At 36.7% G+C, this 26966-nt stretch overlaps 1 protein-coding gene across 1 annotated transcript; it reads right to left on the reverse strand.

Annotated features, from left to right (window-relative positions):
* vax2 (ventral anterior homeobox 2) lies at positions 1 to 26954 on the reverse strand. Its single transcript, XM_084110400.1, has 3 exons — positions 25983 to 26954; positions 22745 to 22932; positions 1 to 5496 (listed from the first exon to the last, which is right to left on the reverse strand). The coding sequence occupies exons 1-3, from the start codon at positions 26230 to 26232 to the stop codon at positions 5020 to 5022; spliced, it is 915 nt and encodes a 304-aa protein (XP_083966526.1). The 5' UTR covers positions 26233 to 26954; the 3' UTR covers positions 1 to 5019.
* Between the last annotated feature and the right edge of the window lie 12 nt (positions 26955 to 26966).

Here is a 26966-nt window from a genome sequence, read left to right on the forward strand (position 1 = left end):
TAGGCAAATTACATAGACATATATATTTATATGCATATGAATAAAAACACATGTACATATTGTACAATATCTTGGCTTTTTAGCCAAACCAAACCATGAGAAAGGCTATTTTGCCACAGAACACAAACTTCTTTAAATAAGTGCAAATAGTTAATGAGACAAAGAATTGTAAAGCATTTATGTTTTTCCATTCCATTTTTTTTTTTTTCTGGAAGATCACATACAACATGAAAATACTGTGCAAAGACTCATATATTTACATACTGTTTAAGTGTTTTCTTTATTCGTGAGAAGCTGGTGCCATTATGTAATTTATTATTATTATTATTATCATCATCATCATTCTATGCGACACGGTCACACAAATGCTGCACTGCCAAAAAGCTTATGGCTTACTTACACATAATCTTTGTGCCACTGACTCTTTAACAATGGAAGGAAATGTGGAAGTGAGATAAAATAAAAATATCTTTCCACTCAATCACAGCAAACTCAAACAACATTTTACAATCATATCTGTGGCATTGCTATTCATATATACCGTCTTTGCTTGTTCACCACACTGTGAAAACATATTTCAAGCATATGCTCCATAATTAAAGGGTTGAGTTTTTGTTTTTTAATGTAATTGTACAGTGATGGTAAAGATCTTCAGGACTCTCTTTAAAGCTGTTTACAAAGAATCTGCTGCTTTTCCAAATGCACAGGTCTGTGAGATGCTTCATTTAGTTGTTTCCCCTCAATAACAGTGTGGACAAAATGACTAACACGTCTTTAAGGAAACCTTTTGAGAAATGTCAGTGAAAACCAGAGTGAGAAAAGAAAATGTGTGATGTGTACGGGTGTGTTAAGGTTTTGTAAGCCTGGACTGCATGCGCTAATGTTAGTGAACTAGTGTCTGTCTCAGCGGTACAGGCGGAATGAATTATATATGATGCTTATAGAAAATAACTGTGTTCGACAACAACACCACCACCTCGGCCTATGAGAATTTTCATGCACAAGTTAAGATTCATTTGCAATCGCTCCCGAATTGTTACCTCTTGATTTTGTTATGTCACTGAAAAATCAATAAACAAATGTTTTTTTTAAAAAAAAGATTAATTTGCAATCAAGCTGTATAAGAAGCTCAAATCATGTCCATGTCTTTCTCGGTCGTCTTCAGAAAGCAATGGCAGAGCACTTCAATAAGGTGCAACATAAATCTGTTACAGCGTGATAGCAAAGAAAATTCTGTCATCATTTACTCACCCTCATGTTGTGTCAAAACTGCATGACTTTCCTGCTTTTGGAGCATTTACTTTACCAGTTAAAAGTTTGGAATAATTAAGATTTAATTTTTTTTTTTTTTAAGTCTCATGCTCAACAGGGCAGCATTTATTTGACCGAAAGTACTGTAAAAACAGTAATATTGGTACAATTTTAAAAAACTGTTTTCTCTTTGAATATATTTTAACGTGATTTATTCCTGTGATCAAAGCTGAATTTTCAGCATCATTACTCCAGTCTTCAGTGTCACATGATCCTTCAGAAATCATAATAATATGATGATTTACTGCTCAGTAATTATTGTTACGGTACTCAGTTATTAATAATGTTTTTGATTATTATCAATGTTTCCATGCAAGTATATTAAATGGGGACTGCACTTTCAAGCTTCAAAAAGCAACTTAAAAGTTTAAACTGCTGTTTCGGAATATAGTGCATCAGTCATTGCTTGTACATTCTTTAATGTTTCTCATTTGTGTTCCATAGAAGACCCAACATTCCATGGAAGTCAATGCGGGTTAAGAATGACACAACGGTGAGTAAAGGACACACTTATTATTTTGGACTTAACTATTCCTTCCACGTCCAACCTATGATACTGATGAAAGTACCGTGTTTGATCGCCACTGAGCAATGCCACTAAAGGCATATTCAAAATAAAGGGGCATTCACTCTGACAGCGATTTCAAGGGTCAAAATGACCAGAAGTTATTATTTTTAGTGCGAGTCAGAGATGTAGGGGTGACATGCTGTAAGTGGCAGCAACTGTTGAGCAACAACGTTAAACTGAATTCAAACTTTAAGCACAGAGACTCAGCAACTCCCAGCGGTTGAAATCGCTGTCACTGTGAACGCTCCTGAAGTGCAGACAAAAGATCTGTTTAGTGCAAAGCTAAAAAGCACTTCACAAGCTATAATGCAAAATACAACCCAGCTCGCTTAATCCAAAATAAAACATCTGACAAGACAAATGTCAACTCAACCACACAGAGACTCAGCAACTTCTCAGCGGTTCCAGCAGGATATGAGTTGAGAGGAAAAATAAGTCAATGTTTTTGCGTTCCCCAGAGAAACTTTGTGTTCACTCGCAAAATGTTTGCATTCCCCCGAGAAACTTTGCATCAAACCTTTTGAGTTCTTTGTGAGGGAAAGCAAAGGTTTTGTGAAAGAACGCAAAAGCATTAAAATGTTTTTTTTTTTCACCCAGCTCATATTTTTTCCATCACCATGTCCCTTTAGGGGCTCCATAGATTCGAGGTAATAAAAGAATGCTGATTAATTGTAGGTTGTAATTCTGCAGTCATATAAAGCACCAAACTGACCCAATGAAGCATGCATAACTAATGCTGACAGGGTAGGACATAATAATTAAGATAATTCCAAAGTCATAATTTGGGATGGAAAAAATGTCTAAACTTCACTACTACCATAATCTTTAAAGCAATCATTCAGTACCACATCAAAGTACTTATTGGTGATTTTCTATTTGTACGTAATAGCTTTGATTCAGTTTCCAAACCTATAGTACTGCAATGGCCAGCAATAGTGCATGTAAACTGCGACTGGTGTCTGAATCATGTGCACATAGTGTGAAACTGATCCTATGCACGCTCAATTCATAATTTAACATTGTTTAAGATCTCCAGGGTAGGGTTGCACCAACCATTCGTGAGTTCTTATTTAAATTGGAACGTAAAATCCACACTAGAGGCTTAGTAACTCGGTAACTAATTCGGTTGCACCATTTGTTCTTAAGGCAGAAAGTAACTAGCAGTTCGTAAACTCTGTAAAGTAATGCGTAGTCGCATAATATGACGTTTACCGTCTATGCTCCAATAGCAGCCTTCATATACGTCATCAAAAGTTAAAATGCTGTGAGTTTCAGTTTATCCTTCATTCTAACTTCTTTTGCCTCACGTAACTAACGGTAAAAATAAGTTTACATTAAATACGATTCTAGTTAATCATGAAAAATATAATAGGTAGACTATTTTATATGTACATAACATTGAGAAACTCTATTTGAAATGAATAAGGATCAATAAATAAAAAAGGATACAAAAAACATAAGAAATGGCATTTATTTGTTATGGCTGATTTCATTTCACATGCACAACACGGACCGATGCACACAGAGGCGCGATTAGCCCCAGTTAGCCCCTGTATGTAGATTGGGTTTGTGTTGAAGAGCTGCTAACAAAGTACGTGTATTCACATAATGTAAAACAAGAGCTTATTGAAGCAGTTCAGTCAGTCTGCTATTATATTACAACTGTTACTCCAGGTTAGAGGCTTCCGTAAATATTTAGTTCATATGTAGAGTTACACTTCAATTAAGTTTAATGGTGCAACTTAAAAAGATTTAGTAGTGCGCAACTTAGTGTCTATTTACGTCAAAACTAGGCTACGTTGTAACTTACACGCACAGTTGGTGCAACCGGCCCCAGATGCTGAAAGACTCAAAGTGACTGGTGGTCTGTTTTGGAAGTCAATAATTAGCCCTTTGCATCAAATACATTTGGAAACAACAAGAGAAAGCATCTTAAATTGGGGCAATGTAATGTTGAGCCAGTGGATTAGGGCATCGCTAACACTTTCAACTGAGAATTTCATGTGTTACGAAAAGAAGAGGAAATATTTTAAAAGGGTGTGCGTTGTGCATGTGAAGAGTAATTTTAGATGCTATTATTAAGACATGTATAATTTAAATTAAATTTTATGCAATTAGTGTTGCGTCATTGCTATATGAATTATCATTCTGTCCATTGAACTCTCAATATTACCATCACCAAGATCCAGTTTGAAGTAAATGCCACAAAATTTGTCAGTGCCTTGTTATTGTTATTCACTCAGATAATTCTCTCATTCTAATACTTTCATACAGACACACATTTACATCGACAAGAAGCTCCTCTAGTCTATTAATTTAGAGCAGCATAAAAAAACGTACCACTGTTGATCAATGTCTTTTTTTCGTCCATTTTTTTTCTTTTTTTCTTTAACACCCATTTGGAAACAAACTTGCGAAATTATTTTGCCTTAGTTACAGTTACATTTACAGCGTTTTCCATCATTCACAAACGATAAAGGCCAGTTCACACCAAGAATAATAACTATAACGATAAACATATAGTTTTAAAAATCATTATAAATATAAAAGAATAGCAGAGTCCACACCACAACTATAGCAATGTCGGCAAAGGAAAGCAAATTGTTGGAATCACTTTCAGAATGATTTCTATCCAGCTGATGGATTATAAAAACATTGACAGCCAATCAGATTCCACCCTGCCTTACAGAGCTCGAGCATTTAAAGCGGCAGACGACAAAACTGCAGCGCGTTTCTAATAAACAGAACGTTATCATGCGCTCGTGTGGATGCTTATATAGTTATCGCAATAGTTTTCGTTCATGTTGTGAATGGGCCTTATAGGTCTGAGGCTTTCTTCACCACACACCACAAAGAAACCTGTGGACGACAAAATTCACCGAACACAGCGATGCTTAATTACAGGCTTCATCCCAAACGCTCCTCCTTACCGAATGATGGAGTCCGACTGGCCTAAATTTGGTTGTAGGCACTAGCGCTAGAGAGGCCAGCAAGACGTATCCGAACTTGAAGACTATGTCGTTCAATCTCTTTGTGTCAGTTTGCAAACCTCCGCTCCATCCGACCGGCTGTTCATGGCACAGGTGAGACCCCTGAGACAGGTAGAGTGGGGGAAGGTACCAGTAGGTAGGCGAACGCTTTTAGGAAACCGTCTTCTTCCCACCTAACTCACCGTCCTTCCGCTCAATCCTCATGTAGGGCTCGAACGCTGAGGATCCACACCCGTATCCCGATGGGAGTTCGTGATGGGTGCTGCCCAGGAGAGGCATGGTAAAGCAAAGGGAGGGAGGTGGCACTCCCAGACGAGGCGAAGGTGGAGTCCCACCTAAAGAAGACAGCGACAGTCCGAACGTCCCACCGTTGCCCGACCCGGGAGCCGTGGTGGTGCTACTCACCCCCGAGGAGGTGGACACGGATGGGCTGGCCAGTAGAGAGCCATTGCCGGGGTGCGGGTGAGCCAGCAGAGGGTTTGGGGGAGACAGGAGACGGCCCTGCTCCAGGAGACGCAGGATATTGCACGTGGCGAGGGATTCGGAGGTGGACGACGAGCGCTTGTCGGTGTCCTTTGTCTGGTCCTTCTTCTGTTTGGTGCGGCGGTTTTGAAACCACACTTTCACCTGTGAAACGAGAGTGAAGTTTTTGAATATATCCACACTATTTTTCAAAGAGGAAGCAATTTGCTAGTGCTATACACTAACGGTTCGAATTCCTTAAAGGAGAACTCTGGTCAATTTTAATTTTTTTTTGTAAATTTGGAGTGCTGTCAATACAGAGAACAATGACAAAAATTGGTGTTGCCTACACCGTGTTATCCTCTTTTTAAAATTTGCACCCTGTTGACTTCAATGGGGCAAGTTTTAAACCTGCTTTTAGCCTCTTAACATCCTTGATGTGTCATTACAAGTGCACAGCCATGTGAGTGATTCCTTCAGAGTGAACACGAGTGAATCTGACTGCAGTAGATGTGAAAGATATGAATAAAAAAATGTATTTCCTGTTTTCGGTCGAAGTCCAAAGTAGTCGATTGTCGAGTTCACGCGCATAGGTTTAGTTACCTATGATCACGCGCGTGAACTCGACAATCGATTACTATGGACTTCAACCAAAAACAGGATGTAAATACAGGTATGTGCGCTGGCTGAAATAACATCACTTTTATTCATATCTTTCACATCTACTGCAGTCAGATTCACCCGTGTTCACTCTGAAGGAATCACTCAAATGGCTGTGCACTTGTAATGACACATCAAGGATGTTAAGAGGCTAAAAGCAGGTTTAAAACTTGCCCCATTGAAGTCAACAGGGTGCAAATTTTAAAAAGAGGATAACATGGTGTAGGCAACACCGATTTTTGTCGTTGTTCTCTGTATTGACAGCACTCCAAATTTACCAAAAAATGAGCTCAATGTTAAAATTGACCGGAGTTCTCCTTTAAGAATCACCAAGACTGCATTTATTTGATCAAAATACAGTAAAAATAATAATATTGTGTGTTTTTGCCACTTAATATTTTTGTGGAAACCGTGATACATTTCTTTTGTAACTTTATAAATGTCTGCATAACTGTTTCCTCATTGATAACAATAATAAACATTTCTTGAGTTTCAAATCAGCATGTTAGAATGATTTCTTAAATGGTTAGTTAACCCCAAAATGAAAATTCTGTCATTATTTACTCACCCTCGTGTCGTTCCAAACCCGTAAGACTTTCGTTCATCTTCGGAACACAAATGAAGATATTTTTGATGAAATCGGAGCAATTTCTGTCCCTCCACTGACAGCTAATCAACCGAAACTTTGGCACTTCAAAAAGTTCATAAAGAGATAGTAAAACTAATTTTCAGTCCAAATTTTCCGAAGAGACTCGATTGTTTTATATGATGAACAGATTGAATTAAGGCTTTTATTCACATATACACAAACCTCAACAAACCTCATTGGTTCTTGCTGAAGCTCAAACGTAATGCGTATCACGAGAATGAACCTCATTGGTTCTTGCTGAAGCTCAAACGTGATGCGTAACACGAGAATGAACCTCATTGGTTCTCGCACGTCAAGCGAACATGCTTGAGCTTAGATTTACCATAACTGATGTGTGAGTTGATGAATGTTTATGAATAAAAGGCTAAATTCAATCTCTTTATTACATAAAGAAATTGTGTCTCCAGAAAATTTGGACTGAACCGCTCAATTCATATGGATTAGTTTTACAATCTTTTAATGGACTTTTTGAAGCATCAAAGTGTCAGTTGTGTAGCTGTCAATGGAGGGACAGAAATCTCTCAGATTTCATCAAAAATATCTTCATTTGTGTTCCGAAGATGAACGAAAGTCTTACGGGTTTGGAACGACACGAGGGTGAGTAATTAATGACAGAATTTGCATTTTGTGTGGAACTATCCCTTTAAGGATAATTTGTCAAATAATCACTTCGAGAAATAACAACACAACTTCCTACATGGTTTGAGGTGCCATTCATGCCTGTAACATGTATTGTATGAGTTATGTAAAAAAAGTTTAATTTGTGGATTCTGTGTTTGGAAAAACGTGCCTTATCAAGCACCACTAATCAGGGATTGTCTGTTCAGCAACATTGACCCACGGGATGCCACAGCAAAGCTTCTTCTTATGGCCTTCTTCATAAACGAAGATCAATGAAGCATGTTGAAAAGTGCACTGAACTCATGTTAAACCGCTGCTGACCTCAGGTTAAAAAGTGCACTGAACTCTGCATGTCCTTGTCCTGCATGTTTAATTGATACACTGCTGCTTTACTGCAGAGTGTATTCTGGGGTCGACGATGGGTCGAGATCAAGCTCTACTCGTAAGAAAATCAGGCCTATGAAAAATGCATTTCATCCTGACCGGGTTTTTACCTGTCACCTGCTGCTTTGACCCACCCTGGGGACCATAAAGTAGGACTATACATGCGCACAAACGCATCAACACATCGTGAGCTCTCAGAAATGCACATTCACACTCATTTTCTCACTCTTAATGTTTAGAGCTCAAGAACATGGGATGATTGAGGTTCAGATCCCACTTCTATGAACCACGGCCATCGAGCAGAGCACTTCACACTTGTCTGCTACATAAGACACTTTTGACGCTTTTCTCCGTGCTCAAGACATTTTTTTTTTTAGCTTTGCTACAAGTGCTTTGGATTCATGGACATACAGAATAATAGCCAGAGTGATTTTAATGATATGTGTGCAATACTTGCTTGAGGTAATATGAAACAATATTTACTTCTGTGATATAATTTGGAGTGAAATAGGATATTCAACGAGAAAAAACGAAGATGGGACTTCATTTTATCCATTGGGATCCATTGATTGAATTTTAAAAAAGGTTTGAAACACCACCAGCAACCCTTGTGTAAAACTTAAGAGGCCTTGATGACATTAGTTGAAAAGGAACATTATTTCATAGGTGAGGAAAATTATGAAAGAATTAGAAATAAATAAATACATTTTTGTCATTTAGTATAACATGCCCCAATAAATCTACAACCTACTTCATAAATGTTATTTCAAATATATATCCTGAAATAATTGTATTGTTTTCTCAACAATATTAAGCAGCACTTCTGTTTTCAACATTGATAATCAGAAATGTTTCTTGAGCAGTAAATCAGCATATTAGAATGATTTCTGCAGGTTCATGTAAATTACATTTTAAAATATTAAATTATTTTATGCATAAATGCAGCATTGGTGAGCAGAAAAGACTTCTTTCAAAAACATTTAAAAAATCTTACCAACACCAAACTTTTGAGTAGCAGTGTGTGTATTTATACTGTATATATATATATATATATATATATATATATATATATATATATATATATATATATATATATATATAATCTAAACGCATCAACACATCGTGAGCTCTCAGAAATGCACATTCACACTCATTTTCTTACTCTTAAAGCTACACTGTGTAGGATTTTCTCCCATCTAGCGGTGAAATTGTTTATGACTACCAACTGAATATTACTTTCTAGCCCCTCCCATTCCGAGGGCGTTTTAACTCCTACGGTGGCCGTATTATTTCAAATCTGCCGGCAGTCACGAGTAATCTCCCCCTCGCATTCGTCACGGTGCCACTGAGTGTCAAAACGCGAAAGGCGAAGCTTGAATTTCCAGGTATGTCCCACTTTGGCTAATGTATTTTCAAGATGGAGGTGCAACATGGCTGTCGTATGTAATCTAAATGGCAGATTCTACGCTTACTTGAAGAGAATACTTGATTAGTTGGTAGAAGTAATTACACATTAATGAGCACATATCATTTTGAAAGAACAAAGTGTTTTTTGCTAAGAATCAACTTAAAAAAATTACACAGTGTAGCTTTAATGTTTAGAGCTCAAGAACATGGGATGATTGAGGTTCAGATCCCAGGTTAACATGTCAAGACACGTTATACTAAATTTCAAGCATTCATGCACGTCACACTATTTCAGTCCCCCTCGTTGGTATGAACTGCATCCATTAGGGCACTTTAAGAATGAATGACCCCGGGACCTGTATTGTTTACGTGTGTATGACAGTATGAATGTCTGGTTTTGACGTCCATGGTGACAGCAACTCTTGTGCTTGCAAACCCACACAGCAAGTCGCTAACAGCTGAATAAAACCCGGAGCAAACTGTTCTGCAAGCTGTAATAAAGCTGAGTTTGTAACACTGAGATCATGGACTCGGCGTGGCCATTAGTGTGAGGATAATGAGATTGTGTAGTGATCCCTTAGAGCTTACGCCAGCTTGCTGATGCTATGGGCCCTATTTTAATGATCTAAACGCATGGTCTAAAGTGCAGGGCGCAATCCGAGTCCGAATTCACTTTTGCTAGTTTAACGATGGAAAAAATGGTTGGTGCACTCGGCGCATGGTCTAAAAGTGTTGTCCCTATTCTCTTGAGTAATGGGTGTGTTTTGGGCATAACGTGCAAAAAAACAATCAGAGTGTAATTTCCCATTCCCTTTAAAAGCCAGTTGCGCTCATGCCATGGCGGATTCGCTATTTACGGCGGAATCTGCAAGCGAATGAACGCGTCTCCAGAGAGGAAACGGATCTGCTCATGCGCGAGGTTAAAGCGAGCAAGCAAACCATATACGGGACAAGCCGGCTGAAACTAGCAAAAAACACTTGTGTCATCTTTTGCATTGCGCCGGGTGTATGATGGGGCCCTTAGTGTTCCAAAGGCTCATTAAAGGTTTTTAATTCACACAAAAATGGAAATTATCCCATGATTTACTCGCCCTCAAGCCATCCTAGGTGTATATGACTTTCTTCTTTCAGCCAAATACAATCGGAGTTATACTAAAAAATATCCTTGCTCTTCCAAGCTATAGTAACTGAGATTTTGAAGTCCAAAAAAGTGCATCCATCCATCATAAAAGTAATCCATACAGCTCCAGGTTAATAAAGGCCTTCTGAAGCGAAGCCATGCGTTTTTGTAAGAAAAATATCTATATTTGTAACTTCATAAACTATAATCATTAGTTTCAGGTAACAGCTGTATGTGAGTTGAGTTTGGACTTTGAGAAGAGTGACCTTTGACCCGACGCATGACTTATTGACGAACGCGGAAGCGCAGAGCAAAACAAAACAACACAGAAGTCTAGAAGTCTAAAACGAGGATTTTTAAACAGAAATGTGGGAGGAGCTTGAGTTTGTCAGCCAGCCCTGTAGTGTGGTGCAGGTATAACATCACTTTGTAGGCCGAAACGCAGAAGCAAGTTGCATTTTAGCACTTCCGGTTCCATCATACCGAAGTAAATGTTTATTTTTATTTTTGTGGGATTTCAGTTAAATGGCTGAAAATAAGGTCTGTGGTGAACACAAGCTCAATAGACAAGCTGTTTTAAGCTGTTACGTGTCTTGAAAAAGGTGGTTGTAAACAATTGGCTAAATGTGACTACAGAGGAGAGTAAACGTCATCACGCCGAACAGGTAAACTCAGTCCGCTTTTACAGCCTCATTATGATTATATATGTGCTCTTATAAACTATTCTAGCTCAAACATTCTGGGGAAATATTTTCATATTTATATTTTATATACAGTTTAACATTATATAAAACTGAAAGAGTTGTGGGAAGTTCAGTGATAGTGACGTTGAATTCCTGGGACCGTGGTGTAGTTTGTTTATAGCCTACCTTTAGCTTTTTACTTCTGCCGACTGCATTTAGGCCTCAAAATTCATACAAGTTTTGTAAATCTGTGGTAATTATCTTGTTGGACAAAACGTGCATGTATCATAAACGTCTGTTGATCACAGAGTTTGTTTTTAGCAATAATTCAAAAGCCTATGGGAACATCCTATTGGGTTTTTGTCGAGGGAACCAGCGTGATGTGAACCGGTTGGTCTACAAAGTGATGTCATATCCGCACCACGGGTTTGATTACAGGTTACGAATTAGTCTAAAACGAGGATTTTTAAAAGAGAAATGTGGAAAGAGCTTAAGTTTGTCGCACAGCACTATGTGTTTGAACCGTGAGAGGCGTCGAAGCTTACGCTACTCCTACATCCTACGTCGGGTCAGAGGTCACTCTTCCGCCGGCACTAGACTTGCGTAATGCTGTTGCCGGAAGCCAGTGATTATAGTTTATCAAGTTATAAATATAGATATTTTTCTTACAAAAACGCATCGCTTCACTTCAGAAGGCCTTTATCAACCCACTGGAGCTGTATGGATTACATTTATGATGGATAGATGTGCTTTTTGGAGCTTCAAAAACTCATTTCGCTCCCATTATAAAGCTTGGAAGAGCCAAGGTATTTTTTAAAATAACTCAGATTGTGTTTGGATGAAAGATGAAAGTCTTATATACCTGGAATGGCTTGTTGACGGTGAGTAAATTATGGGATCATTTTAGGGTAATTAAAATTTTTGGGTGAACTAACACAGTAACACATCAATGTATTTGAGAGTATGCAAAATATGTATATATTTAAAAGTTGTATTCTTATTGCTATAACATGTGTTTGTAGTACTATGACAAATGTTGCTTTTTAGCCTATAGTGGGCGGAGCTTAACTTGCTTTAGATTACAAAACTCAGCCCTAGAACAGCATTCAGCTTTACTGTGATTTTAAGCAGCGTAAAAGAAAAAAAATGGTTTAGAATACAGGAGTAGAGGAGAGAAAAGACGAAAGCAAATCTCTTCAATCGTACATCTACACTACTGGAATGAAATCCTCTTTAATGAGATCGAGGGTTCACTGCTGGGGCAGAGATTACTAAACGCAGGATCTGCATGACCTGGATTTGGTGCGTCGTCCCAATCCACTCCGCTCTCGTTCTCCGCTCTGGAACTCGGCACAATGCACTGGTGCACAATGAACTCCAAAGCGTGTTCATCATATTTTTGCTATCCGACTGAAACCATATCAGTGCTCCTGTAATTTGAGCTCCTGCGTTCTCCACCATAACCTTCTGTGTGTGTTTGCGTGTGTGTCGTTCTTCTGTGTATGTAGGCATGAATGATGGTTATTTCATGGACTGTAGTCAGGGTAAATGGAATATTTAATGTGACACAAATGAAAATGAGGTTGTAAGTATGTTGACAGGGGACTCATTCATGAAGCATACTTAAAATTGTACCTTATTTAATATTTACATTAATTGATGCACAGCTCATGTGTCATGAATGAGGTCTCATGAGTTTGCATTCTATATTCCTGACTTTTAATTTAAGTACATGCATACAAACTTGAATTCAATGCAATTTAGATTTGAATATTGGAGTCAAATTAAAATGATGGATGGATGGATGGATGGATGGACGGACGGACGGACGGATAGATGGATAGATAGAATTTTGCACAACCCTGACCAACACATTGAAAATTCTATTGTACAAAAGAGTGCGACGAACACCTGTTCCTCTGCTGATCCTTCAGGCACTTTTTTTTGTTGTTGAACCCCTCCAGAAACTGAACTGCCCGCTCGCTGCCCTCTTGATCCCACACATGTGATAAAGCATTCTGCTTATTCCTCCTGACCATTCTCTGACCTCTCTTCTTTGAAAAGCTATTAGGTCATTAATCTCATGCATCTTTACCGAGGGATTTCTCCTTTAGCCGAGGCCTGAGTTGATGTCTTTACACCGTGTCCTAACCAGATGCGATAAGATTCCAGCGACAAATAATTTGTCTATCCACACTAGACTTGAAGCGACTGCGAGATGCGTCAAAATCAATCAAAACCCACAGCCAATCAGAACAGCGTGTGGGCGGAGTCTCGTGGCAAGTGCACACAGCACTAGAGAGTCATCTTGACGGCACTCGCAGGAAACTGGATAAGTAGCTACATAATCAAATTCACAAATATTACACCATTTAAACATTATTAAAAATACATAGGCTACTGAGTTTCTAAAACAATCTTTGTCTTTACAGTTCACAGTTTTAACATTCTTGTTTCCATTTGTTTAATTTCAAGATCTGAGGTGAATTATCCATTGTTGCTTTTACAGCTACAAAGCTGGAGCACTAAATGATATTCAAAGTCACACTGCATGATTTTAACATTAAATAACGCACAAAAACAGTACCTGAGATTATCATTGCCACACTTTGTGTTTGTTGTTCCAGCCGCAAAGTCGCAGAAAAATAGAAACCGTTTCTAAAATAGAATCGTAGCGTGTCGCCGTCGCGGCTGGTTAGGACAAACACTCTGATTAACACGGAAAAGATGTCTTATCTATTTTATCGCGCGTTGCGTGTAGTTAGGACACGTGTTAGAAACTCTCTTGCACACACAGTATGGGCTATGGCACAACATATGTTTTGAGGTGAACATACTTGTGATAGAATGTCCATGTTAGATGTTGTACACACTCTGTAACATGCAGCACACGTGTGTAATGGTTATGGAAGGGAAAATTAGCATTATTGCATGCATATCTAATTCTTTCTTCCTCACTTGCTGATCATCCCAGTTGCACATGTTTAACCTCTTGCCCTGGTACCCTAACACTAGTGTTATCGAAGCACATGTTCGCACAGGTTCAGCCAAGGGTCAACCTGGTATTACCGATGGCTGGTAGATATGGCTCTATAATCCTCCTAACAGCAAAAGCATTTGGACTATTATTAGTCCCCTTCCCCCAGCACTACTGGCTGACCGGACCCGCGTGCAACTGTGATCAGGCAAATTAGGCTTACCCTGTGTGGGCAGATACTGATAGATAGTGCCCTCTCAGTGGATTAAAAGGCATCCCTGCTGAACCACAGCGCCTCTAGTGGTCCACATTCAACAGTACAGTCTAATCTCCAATGCAACATTTGCATTCCCACCTTAATTCAATTATTTTCAATTATTTCATGTACATTTAAATCACTGTACTTTGTTATATTAATATATTTATATTGTTATACTATTTCATGTATATTTAAAACACTGTACTGTAATGAATATATATGTAATATATGAATATATTTTTATTATTTCATATTTTAATTATTTTATGTACATTTAAAACATTGTACTTTGTTATATTAATATATTTATATTGTTATATTATTTTAGATTTTAATTATTTTCAATTATTTCATGTACATTTAAAACACTACTTTTTATATTAATATAATAATATTGTTACATTAATTAAGAAAAAAAATAAACATTCAACTCTGATGTGATGGGGTTCCATAATCCATCTCTCAATTTTTTTTTCCTACTTTTGGAAAAACATAGAAGTGCAATATATATATATATATATATATATATATATATATATATATATATATATATATATATATAAAAACCCGATAGTAGGCTAGAAGGTTGTGCAATATTGGCTTTCTTTTAATTCATGAGTGTGAATTAAATCCTAAATGAATACCCAACATGAAGTTAATTTGGAATGATAGGTAGTGGCATTCTGAGAAATAAAGTATTCTTCCAAACATTTTGTTTTTAATATATTGAAATATAAACGAAATGCAAATGATTGATTCGATATATCAAGCGCCACTAATATTCACTAGTCCTGTCAGTGTTCAGATCCGATCTCTTAAAACAGAGTTAAATGTGTTGTATTTTTCTGTTCTGTCTTATCCTATTAGATAATTGTATTACAATCTGGCCAGCGAATGACAAACCAAAGACTTACATGCAAACACCGTCAGCCCCTCAATCTCATCAACATTTCCGCTCCCCTGAGGTGTAATGTAAAGGCCTGGCCGGTGCTGGTGAAACGTTCACATGGAGTGAATGCTGAAGGCCGACTCTACTTTCTGTTTACAGAACAAACTACATCCAGCGATGAAACTTACCTAACACCGTCCCCTTTAAACTTTCAGATTGTCTGAACTGGGGTCTTTCTTGTTCTTCTAGACCTCATCTCATCTCTTCTCTTCTCGCCAGACATTACGTTACTTTACATGCTGTCTGGGTGTAGAAGAGAACAATGCACAACAAAAGCATTCGTACGGTCACCAGCTCAGCAAGACATGAGTGAGTAAAAAGCAACCAGCTCCGTCTTTCTGTCTTTCTGGTGAGAGTCCTTCTGTCCTAGACTGAGATATTTTATTTAAAAAGGAAAATGGCAAGTCTTTGGCTTGATTAACACAAAACCAGTGAGAAAGACAGAGACTGTGGAGTGTTGAACACCTTCAACCCACTTTATATAGTCTAACGTATTCCTGAGTGAAACAGGATGATGTTTCTTCTCCCAAGACATTAATGGAAACCCTTCATTTCCCATTAAAGGGAAACACAACCGGCTCAAAAGAGTGTTCCACTATAGCAAAACGGGGGGAAAAAATGACAAAAATGGTATTCTTAGGCTATATATCATTAGCACAAGAATTTATGTGCATGTATGAGAGTGTCTGAGTCCAACGCTTTGAGGCAACATGCAAAATCTTTTCATATCAAATTAAATAAGTCCTTCTGTTCTGTCCTTGACCGAGATATTATATTTAAAAAGATGGAGATAAGAATTGATTAACTCAAAACCAGTAAGAAAGACACAGACTATGGACAGTGTCAACTGTCAACGACACCTTCAAACCACTTTATAATAATAATAATGCATTTTATTTATAAGGCGCTTTTCTAAAACCCAAAGCGCAACAGTAAAAAAAACAACAACAAAAAAGGACAATACAACAATTAATTAAAAATGTCTAAACTTTTTAAAGTGTCCCAACATTGGTGCGTTTATATAGTCTAACATATTTCTGAGAGACAGGATGTTTCTCTACCCAAAATATTACTGTAAACCCCTAATTTCAAACAACAGGTTCAAAAGATTGTTCAACTAGAACAAAAGGAGAAAAAAATGACAAAAATGGTATTCTTATATGTGACCCTGGACCACAAAACCAGTCACATGGGTACATTTTTTGACATTGAGATTTATGCATCATATGAAAGCTGAATAAATAAGCTTTCAATTGGTGTGTGGTTTGTTAGGATAGGACAATATTTGGCCGAGATACAACAATTTGAAAATCTGGAATCTGAGGGTGCAAAAAAAAAATCGAAACATTGAGAAAATTGCCCATATTATGTATTGCTGGCGATTGCCACAAATATACCCGTGCGACATGTGACTGGTTTTGTGATCCAGGGTCACATATATCATTAGCACGAGACTTTTTGTGCGTGAATGATTGCGGAAACATGCTGCTGGCTGTATTGATGAAAAGATTGAGCACAGTCTCAGTCGAGGCTTTCAGAACTGCCAATTTATTTCTGTTAAAGCCACTGTTTAACACCGCGAGGACCTGCGAATTCAGCCGCTCAGATTGAATGTTTGCCAGCTTTGTCCTCACCCCAAAAAATGTGCTGCCCATGTTTATTCTATCAAACATATTTGCCCTGCTTTCTGCTGATGTTTGTTAAGGCCACACTGATGGAAAAGACTCATTGTGCTCGACTCTGAACTGTCACTCACTCGGCTAATAAATACCTCTCACTTGAATCAACGCGAAGAAACAAAGTGCTGCAGAAAACCTGTTGATTTCCTCGAGCTTTAAACGAGCAGGTCAAGCTGTAGTTGTTCTTTATTTCATTTTTCTATGAGCCTCTCATTCAGTGATGCTAACTAACAGGTTGGTCACACACACGCTCACGGCAGCATCTCGGATCATGAATATCTAGCAGATCTTCTCCGTGATCAATGCGTCACACACTCATGTGTGGTTCAGGTGTCCTGCTGTGTTACGCTGGAGCGGGGAGCCACCTGCTGGGGACGGGCTCTGCCCAAAAACACACATTTTCATGGGAATTCCTGTGATTTTTAATACTTTACGTTTAGCCAATACTCCCCCCCCCCCCCCCGTGTGTAAAATGCTAAACTGATCCTCTGAGAAGCGGCAGATGAAAGCTGCGTTTAAACCTTCATCTTCATCATGACACCGTCACACACTCATCGGCTCTATGAATTTGTAATGCAGTTCATCAAAATTAAAAGTTGAATAAACTCTTTAAAAGCTCATAAGAGTGGTTTCCAATATACAATTACAAAAAGAATCTATCTATCTACCTATCCATCCATCCATCCATCCGTCCATCCGTCCATCTGTCTGTGTCCATCTATCTATCTATCTATCTATCTATCTATCTATCTATCTATCCATCCATCCATCCATCCATCCATCCATCTGTCTGTGTCCATCCATCCATCATCTATCTATCTATCTATCTATCTATCTATCCAGTCATCCATCCATCTGTCTGTGTCCATCCATCCATCATCTATCCATCCATCCATCCATCCATCCATCCATCCATCCATCCATCCATCTGTCTGTGTCCATCCATCTATCTATCTATCTATCCATCCATCCATCCATCCATCCATCCATCCATTGTCTATCTATCTATCTATCTATCTATCTATCTATCTATCTATCTATCTATCTATCTATCTTTCTATCTATCCATCCATCCATCCATCCATCCATTGTCTATCTATCTATCCATCCATCCATCCATCCATCCATTGTCTATCTATCTATCTATCTATCTATCTATCTATCTATCTATCTATCTATCTATCTATCTATCTATCTATCTATCTATCTATCTATCTATCCAGTCATCCATCCATCTGTCTGTGTCCATCCATCATCTATCTATCTATCTATCTATCTATCTATCTATCTATCTATCTATCTATCTATCTATCTATCTATCTATCTATCTATCTATCTATCTATCTATCTATCTATCCGTCCATCTGTCTGTGTCCATCATCCATCTATCTATCTATCTATCTATCTATCTATCTATCTATCTATCTATCTATCTATCTATCTATCCATTCATTCATCCGTCCATCTGTCTGTCCATCCATCATCATCAATCTATCTATCTATCTATCTATCTATCTATCTATCTATCTATCTATCTATCTATCTATCTATCTATCTATCTATCTATCTATCTATCTATCTATCTATCTATCTATCTATCCATTCATCCGTCCATCTGTCTGTGTCCATCCATCATCCATCTACCTATCTATCTGTCTGTACAATGGCATTATCTTGAGGAAAATATTTCTCACTTTGCCTATATTTTTCATTAATGCAAGCCAATATATTTCCTTGAAAATGTAAAGGAAAAAAGTTCAATCTTATACCTGATTGAATTTGAGTTTCTATTATCTTCTAGACTGACCGGTTTCTGTATTCTTATTAAATCACAATGATAGAAAAAAAATTAAAGACTTGATAATTACATTCCAATTTGATGCAAGAAACCATGACTTTTTAGTTAATGAATCGTCACTTTTCTCAAACGAGTCCATTTAGAGCCACATGGATTGAGTTTGCATTGGATTGAACAGTTTTCGTTTATTGATGGCGTTTACATTCATATTTTAATCACAGATCGTGTCTGTCATTATTAAGTTTCTTATGCACATTTTCTCTTTCAGGAGAGATGCACAAACTCAATGAAAAGGTGAACAGTTTATCACGATGTGTTTGTTGTAGAGATCTAGTCGTGTTTTAGTGCCATTGCAAATGTCTCCACAACTGAGGCGCAACAAGTCTCGTGCGCGCGCCTAACAGGAGATGGTCCTTCCTTTCTTTCTTTCTTTCTGCTCCCGAGATCTCGTGAAATGCATGTTTCATACCAATCAAATGTGCAAAACTTGGGCGCGCGCGGCTACATATTTCTCCCCATCATTGTAAATCTTTAGTATTTAGCCTAATTAATGATGTTGGATGAAATAGATTTAGATTCAGATACTGAATTATTGAATATTGCGATGTCCTTCAATATCGCTGGAAACATAACACCTACAAATGTCACTGTGATGCTGAAGCATATGAAAATGAATGCGCATTAATTGTAAAATGATTTAAAGTCTAAGACCCGCAATTAAACGTTAAACGTTTACGTTTCAGTAAATATTAGAAATTTATGTAAAGGGAAATATATTTACATAGACACAATTTTCAGGGGAATAAACTGAAATGCAGATATATTTTGCACATGCCGAAATGGAAGCTTGATGCACCAAGGGAATTTGTATGAGCATGAATGAATATGAATTAGTATTAGCACTTACAATCTGTGTTATAGGCCTATGTAAATGTCAAAAGCAATTTCATGCAAATGAAAATGGAAATGCTTTTTGTTGAATTGAACACGATTTGTTGAGTGTCTCCAAATCTTCGGTTGAGTTTTACTGCAAAACGGAAATTATTTCAGAGAAACGATTGGAATGCTGTATTTATCATTTGAAGTTTAATTAAAACTTATATTATTTTAATATTTCAAAGTTAATGAACTCCGTTATGATGCTATAATTTAATTAGTTCATGCTGCTTTGACAGAACATTTCACACGATTTAATTTTGTTTTTTTAAAATTAATTTAGTTTTGATTTCAATTAAGAAAAATCTTAATATTAGTGATTACAAGAATTCTATAGAAATATGTTATACAATAAATCTATTTGCCAGAGTTATTTCGACAGCCAGTAATACACCGTTTAAAGCTGACTATAAGTTTTGATTCATCCATCTATTTTTCTATTTGACGCATATATTCATGGATCATCAAGAGATTAATGCTAAGAGAAGAACTGGACTGGTCACTTCTTTTGTTTTTCACCATTTTAATTTTGAATGATCCCGTAGTTTGAAAAATATATATTTTTTAAAGAAAAGATATTCCATGTATATGAGCTCATTAAAAACTATATGCATAATAATTATAATTTTAGATGGACTATAGCATATCACAGAAATCAATTGCCCATGCGAGCCATAATCGACCAAAACGTAGGCTACAAAACATACTTTTTATTTGTTATAACCATAATGCTGTTGTGTCTATGTTTTTTCCCCTCAAACATGTGTTTGTATGAAAATATATCATCGTGTTTTACAAATTCACTTTAATATTTCCAGCTGTAATAATGATCTCAGTCATGCGCCCCTAGTGTTCAAATTCTGACCAAATTTATAGCCTACTAAAAATATATATTTTTTTGCCATTTTTTTCTTCATTTTAGAAAACATAGGCCTATTTAATTGTACAGTGTGCAACTGTGCAGATCCATAATGATTTGGAATAGGGGTTTTATTAATTCATTCATTCGTTTCAATTCATTCATTTCTTTAACAATTTGCCAGTGTTTTGTTTGGCTCAGATTAAAACATTATAGAATATAACAGGCGGGTAAGAGGCAAGGTTTGAAACAATGACTGCAAACATCATAATATTTCTCCATTAATCGTTTCAAAATATTTGAATAACCCCTTGCATGTATGCGGTCAAACTATTGTTTGAATGAAATAATTGCCAGTTTATATTTACATTGTATTGAATCATCTTTTTCATGGCGATCTAAGACCCGTGGTCTGTGCAGATAATATATTGGAATTGCTTTGAAATTGCTACATCATTGTGTACTATTCATAAAAATACCGCTTTAAACCGAAATTGCTTGTGTTTTGAAAATTGAGCCACTATGTCCACATAATGCCGTGCGTCTACACCCGTGTTTGTGTGATTTATTCAGGTGATTTATAAGGTAAATATACAGGATATTCTCTGTGTAATAGTCTATTTTGACACATGCCTGATTTAGTCATGTCAGGTGGATCCGTGAGTAACAAATTAGTCGTTTTATCGTATCAATTTTGTCCGAGGAAAGTGATTATTCGATCTTTTTAAATCACTTGGATAATACCATATGGCTAAAATCAGACTAAAATAAATGCAACTTTATGAATTCCGACACCTAAAAAAAAAAAACGAGACAAGTAAATATTCAATCTGAAGTGACGCAGTTCGTAATGCATGAAAGATGACTGGACAACTGGGGCCCATTTTTTCCTTTTTCTTTTCTTTTTTTTCACGTCTGGATAAAGAAATGCTCCGCCCACTAACGCCCACTGTGCGAATACTAATTATGAGTATTGTGCTCGTAACAATGGAAGCTGACATGCAGCATTTGCAGACAGGAGATTGTTAACTCTCGCGCACGATTTGACGTTAGATTTTTGCCAGTTTCCACACCATCTGTAATCAGTAGCAATTGCTTTGACAAAACAATTAACTTACTAAAACGAATTATTTATTTATTCTTTTGTTATTCTTATTCGTTTGTTTGTTTATTCAGTCGTTTGGGTGTCCACTTATTTTCCGTTTATAGGCTATAATTCTATTATTCAGAATCATTCAACGATAATTTTTTCCATATCCCAACTTATATGTATATATATGTGTGTGTGTGTGTGTGTGTGTGTGTGTGTGTGTGTGTGTGTGTGTGTACACATACACACACACACATATATATACACACACTTAATTAATCATTTGGTGCGTCCATTTATTCATTAATTTTTTATTTAGGCCTATATTTACTTATTTTCCGTGTAGCCTATTATTAATTCTATTATTTAGATTGAATGATAGATATATGGTCGTTTATTCATATCCCAACTTATATAGGCTATTTATTATTTACTTATTTAATCGTTGGTGCGTCCATTTATTCATTCATTTTTTAAAAATTTATATTTACTTATTTTATGTTTATTATTAATTCTATTATTCAGATTCGATGGTCGATTTATGGTCGTTTCTTCATATACAAACGTATGTATTTATTTACTATTTAATTATTTATTTATTTTGGGCTATTTATTTATCCCACACACCGTCCTTTATGTTAAACTTTTTCAGCTTTTACATTTAATTTAATTTAGCCTACTTCAATATTGCATTTTCTTTGCGTTCATTGTATTTTGACATTGTCATTGAGGATATTAATACACTCTCACGTAAACAATGTCTGTAGTTTTATAAGACAGTAAATAGTTTTTTGTGTTACTCGCACTGTAAAAATCAAGAACAATATGCATGTTCAGAGTCATTTTTTAAATAATAGACAATCTCCAAAAGAAATGTTGAAAATGGACACATAGAACTGATGTAAATGCTTCTTTTGCGATCTACTGATGCATCTTACATAGGCCTACACCACCATTAATTTAGGGCTAAATCTAAACCCCTTAACCGCTATACATTGGTACAATAATAAATAAATAAATAAAACACTTGAAAATCGATAAAACAACTTTGATCTGATGTCATTAAACATATTACATGAAGAAGAATTCTGCTGAATTCACAAAGACACAATCAAAATGCAATTTGAACTGTTGTCATATATAATTATATATATATATATATATATATATATATATATATATATATATATATCCTAATGATGATAATAATAATACATACATCAACCATGCAACAAAATATTTTATAAAAAAAAAACATATTTATGTATTGCATTAAAAAGCAGTACGTAATTCAGAAGTGAAGCGCACTAGCATGTCTTTCGAGCACGGTTCCGTGTCGTACCTGTGTTTCCGACAGATTGAGCTGTCTCGCGAGCTCCGTGCGCTCGCGCCCGACCACGTACTGACAGCGCGTGAACTCGAGCTCGAGCCGGTAGAGCTGCTCCGCCGTGAAGGATGTGCGCGTGCGCTTCGGCCGGTCCAGATCCAGGCCTTTCGGCAGCACGATCTCCCGGATAGTGCCCTTGGCGTCTGTTCGGGACACACACATCATTTACTTTTTTTGTGTGTTGAGATAGAGCAATTTCTCTTAGATGATTATGAGTGGGAGAATCCCTTACTGAATAGGGCAAATATATTGTGACGCGTTTTAAAAAACCGATATGAAAATAAGTGTTTAGATTTTTTTTTTTCATGACAGGACATATTAAACAGACTATGAACTTAGTTCAATATAAAGGTTTGTATTCCTTACTCGTTTAACTGGTTAGTGCATAGAAAAAAAGTAGTTTAATCGAGATTCGATTTTGTTTTACCAGTAGGCTATGCAGTTTCTAGCACTCAATTCATGAGTTTCCAAAGGAGTTGCCAAAGAGAAGTCCAGTATCTTGATGATTTTGCCCTTCTGCTGAGGTTATAGTTTGAAATGGCATCATGTTACATTTGTGGACATTTGAGTTGGTCTATCAAATCATTAAAAAAAAAAATTGTTAGTATTCATCCAAGCAGACCAGAGCAGCTTAACGATAATTATATTAGTTGGCAATCACTTTGAGACTGTTTTATCAACATGAAACATAATTAGGTATACAACATTTTATTGATATCACGACTGATATGCGACAGCAGAAATCACGATGTCAGATAATAATGTATTAAAGCAAATGTCTAATGTCTAAAATATGTTCATATGCTCAACGCATGATGCAATATATGTTCCATCAAAAGTATTATGCCTTGGATAATATATATTGGGAAGCCATAACCAAAGCAACATTTTTATTTATCATCATATGTTTCTATACAATTAATTTCTGTCACTTTCAAATTTAACATGCAAGTTGTTTTGAGTCTGTGTGCATGAGATGCAACAGTAATTAAACCCAGCCTCAGGTAATGAACTTATACAGATCTTTTCGAGGTAACCCCGTTTATTCCATATTTTGAATGAAACCAAACATATAGTGAATATATTTTTAAATGATCTTATCATTGAATTGAAGAAATTGAATGTTCCAACTGAGAGACTTATTTTGAGATCATTAGACCTGGAAAACATCTATTAGTAGCCTAAAATAAAACAGCACCAAGACTTTACCTAAAACTGCAGTATTTTGGAATAAAGACGCTTTAGAGGAAAAAATCATACATTGCAATGAGTCATATCTGTCAGGGTGGGAGTACAAGATGATATACTTGGCTTTTCAGAACTTTAAAAATTGTCATTATTAAATTATATGATATTATTGGAATGGACTCAATCAGCTCTATTTTCTAAAATGAAGTGAAGTATTAATATTCAGCCTGACATTCATAGCTCCGCCTATCTGATGTCTGCCTGGCAACCAAGCTCAGTATATAGGATCACACTTTGATGAACTGTAATATCACAATAAGATGAATGGTATTTGTTGATATAGAGCAGTGGTATGTTAATGGCGAAAGTGTCTGTAATTGCGTTTTCCTCACGGTTTAATATGCGCGCGAGCTCATCGAGCATGACGACACAGACGAGCTGACCTTTCAGTGACCCTGATCTCACGAGGACTCGGGCGTATTCAATAGCAGCTTTAAAAACAAATAGTGGCACCGGGGATTGTGTTGGGATTGTGGGCTTCCAGAGCCGCTCACACACTATTGCAGGACTGTTGCTCTGACAGTTTCAATTTCACAAAGCATTTAGTGTCCATCTGAATCAGAAGTCTTGGTATTTAAGAGCATTTAATCATTTAATTTCCCTGATGTAGCTACCTATACATTACTATCAAATCAAATTATAAGCCACAAATATGGCTGACTGAAAACATAAATGTTTTCATTGAATAGTCTAATTTTTAAAGCATAGCTATTTATTAACAATACACATTAAAAGTCGTTTAAAATCTGCATGATGCAAACAATTCAGATGATGATGGTAAAATATTTAGTGCATTGATATGCATGCATTAAGCATTATTAGTGCCGTTTTTATTTTCAAAATTGGACCACACGCTTCTCTCTTTTCCTGTTTTTAAAACTGAAATGGGAACACGAAAAAATGCATATAGCGGTTAATTGTAAAATTATTTCTGATGTTGTGAGTATTATTTGGTGATTTTATTTCTTACATTTTTGCAATTTAATAATATAAAGATTTTATCTGTGTGAATAATATGTGCTCTTCCAAATAAATATATACTGTGGATTGTGTTAATAAAATTCCATTTAAAAAATGGGCCACATATTGAGATTTTGTGTGAATTAGGCTGTTTGCATTTTTATGTTTTTGCTGTCGTTGTTAATGTTGTTTTAGCTTATTTGTTTTATCTCTATACACTCTTGTTTGGTTTACCAGTAGTTTGTATGACGTTAAATAGCCTACATAATCTCTTTTATAAATTTCAAGCAATATAAAAGACACACCTCTCGAAAAAAATGAATTTAACAGCCCATTTAATATTTATAACAGCCCATTTATAACATATGTCTATGATATTTTTCAGATAAACTCACTGCATAAAACTGTATGATGTTTTAAATATTTGTTCAATTTCAGATATTGATGTAGGCTATATTATTTAATTTAAAAGGCATCCTTTTAATATTTTGTTGTGGCCTATTGGCAGTTTATTTTGTGCATCAATTTTTGTATTAATGTGTGACATTAATTGTAAATTGTAAACGAATCTCAGATATTTTTAGTGTACATTTAATATTAATAATCTTAAAAAGAAAGGTTCTTTATTGGCATCTATGGCTCCATGAAGAACCTTTAATAACCATGGAATCTTCCCTTTCCACAAAATATTCTTTATAGTGGAAAACGATTCTTTGGAATTTTAGAATGTTCTTCACACTAAGAAAAAACAGTTCTTTGATTGAATCTCTTTTTTATGGAACCTTTTATTTTAACAGTGTGAGCTACGAGAACTAAGTAAAATACAAAACCAATAAATTGTTTTGTGTAAATTTAAGCGGATTTTGTTTTAGACATTAGTAAAATATTTATTTATTTATTTATTTTTTACTAAATAACGCCTATTCAAAACCAAACAGGAAATGATGTAGTACCACAGATTTACAGTAAATATTCGCTCCCTCACCTCTGACCAGAATCCTTCGACAGTAGTCCGGATCGACTCCTAAAAGTTTATCGTGTCCATCCTCGCTGGAGGAGGTCGGTGTGGACGCCGAGGTCCCCGGTGTGTCGGTAGAGCTCCGCACAGGTGACCGGTTCCCCACTTCCGTCCGGCTCTTAGAGTCTCTCGCGCGCTCACGGCACAATGCTTTGGATCCACAGTGGTTTCGGTCCTCGGCGATTCCATCGCCCATACTCGTGGCTTGATCAAACATCTAATAATTTAACTGTTTTATGTGTCCACTTACTTTTATTGGGCTATTTTCAGCTTAAATAAATAGTCTAGAAAATTCTTTCCTGACAGAAATGGGGAGATTATAGATTATTCCCAAAACAACATCAAATTAGAATCCAGCGACGGAACCGAGTTTCTGCCCAAATGTTTTCGCATGTTCCGGCATCGGGCGTCCATGCAGGAGGAGATGTGTAAAGAAGGGAAGGAAGGTGGAGGTGGAGGGGGCCCTGTGGGCATGTGGAAGGACCCTCCTCAGCTATAGGATCGCGCTCAACCCAAAATACATTGTGCATATATGCGCTGGGCTTCAAGGTCTGTGACCGAGGCACTGGGAGGCGCTTCACTGCTTAACCACGTAGAAGTAATTCCACACACCAAACATGGACCCGAGCAGCGCAAACTTTCCCTTTCCCCCCGTGCATGACTTATATAGTCAATTTACTCCATGACTACACTGGGTGTTTTTTCTTTTTTTCCCCGTATTTGCTCTGGGCTGGGTTACAGAAGCTCTGGAGGAAGAGCCAGCGTATTTCAGGATTTCTTCGGGAGGAGGGAGGTGCTAATTTTTACGTGGGACCAAGTCAGGAATATCCTATAATCAGCGACAGAATGCAAGTAAATAAATAATATCGGCCTATTATCGATCTACTCTCAACACAATCCGTTGGCTACAGCCGTCACGTTAACATGTAATTCCAGAGTGTATGTATATGT

The sequence above is a fragment of the Abramis brama genome, assembly GCF_963993115.1.
Source record: "Abramis brama genome assembly, chromosome: 3".
Taxonomy (NCBI): Eukaryota; Metazoa; Chordata; class Actinopteri; order Cypriniformes; family Leuciscidae; genus Abramis; species Abramis brama.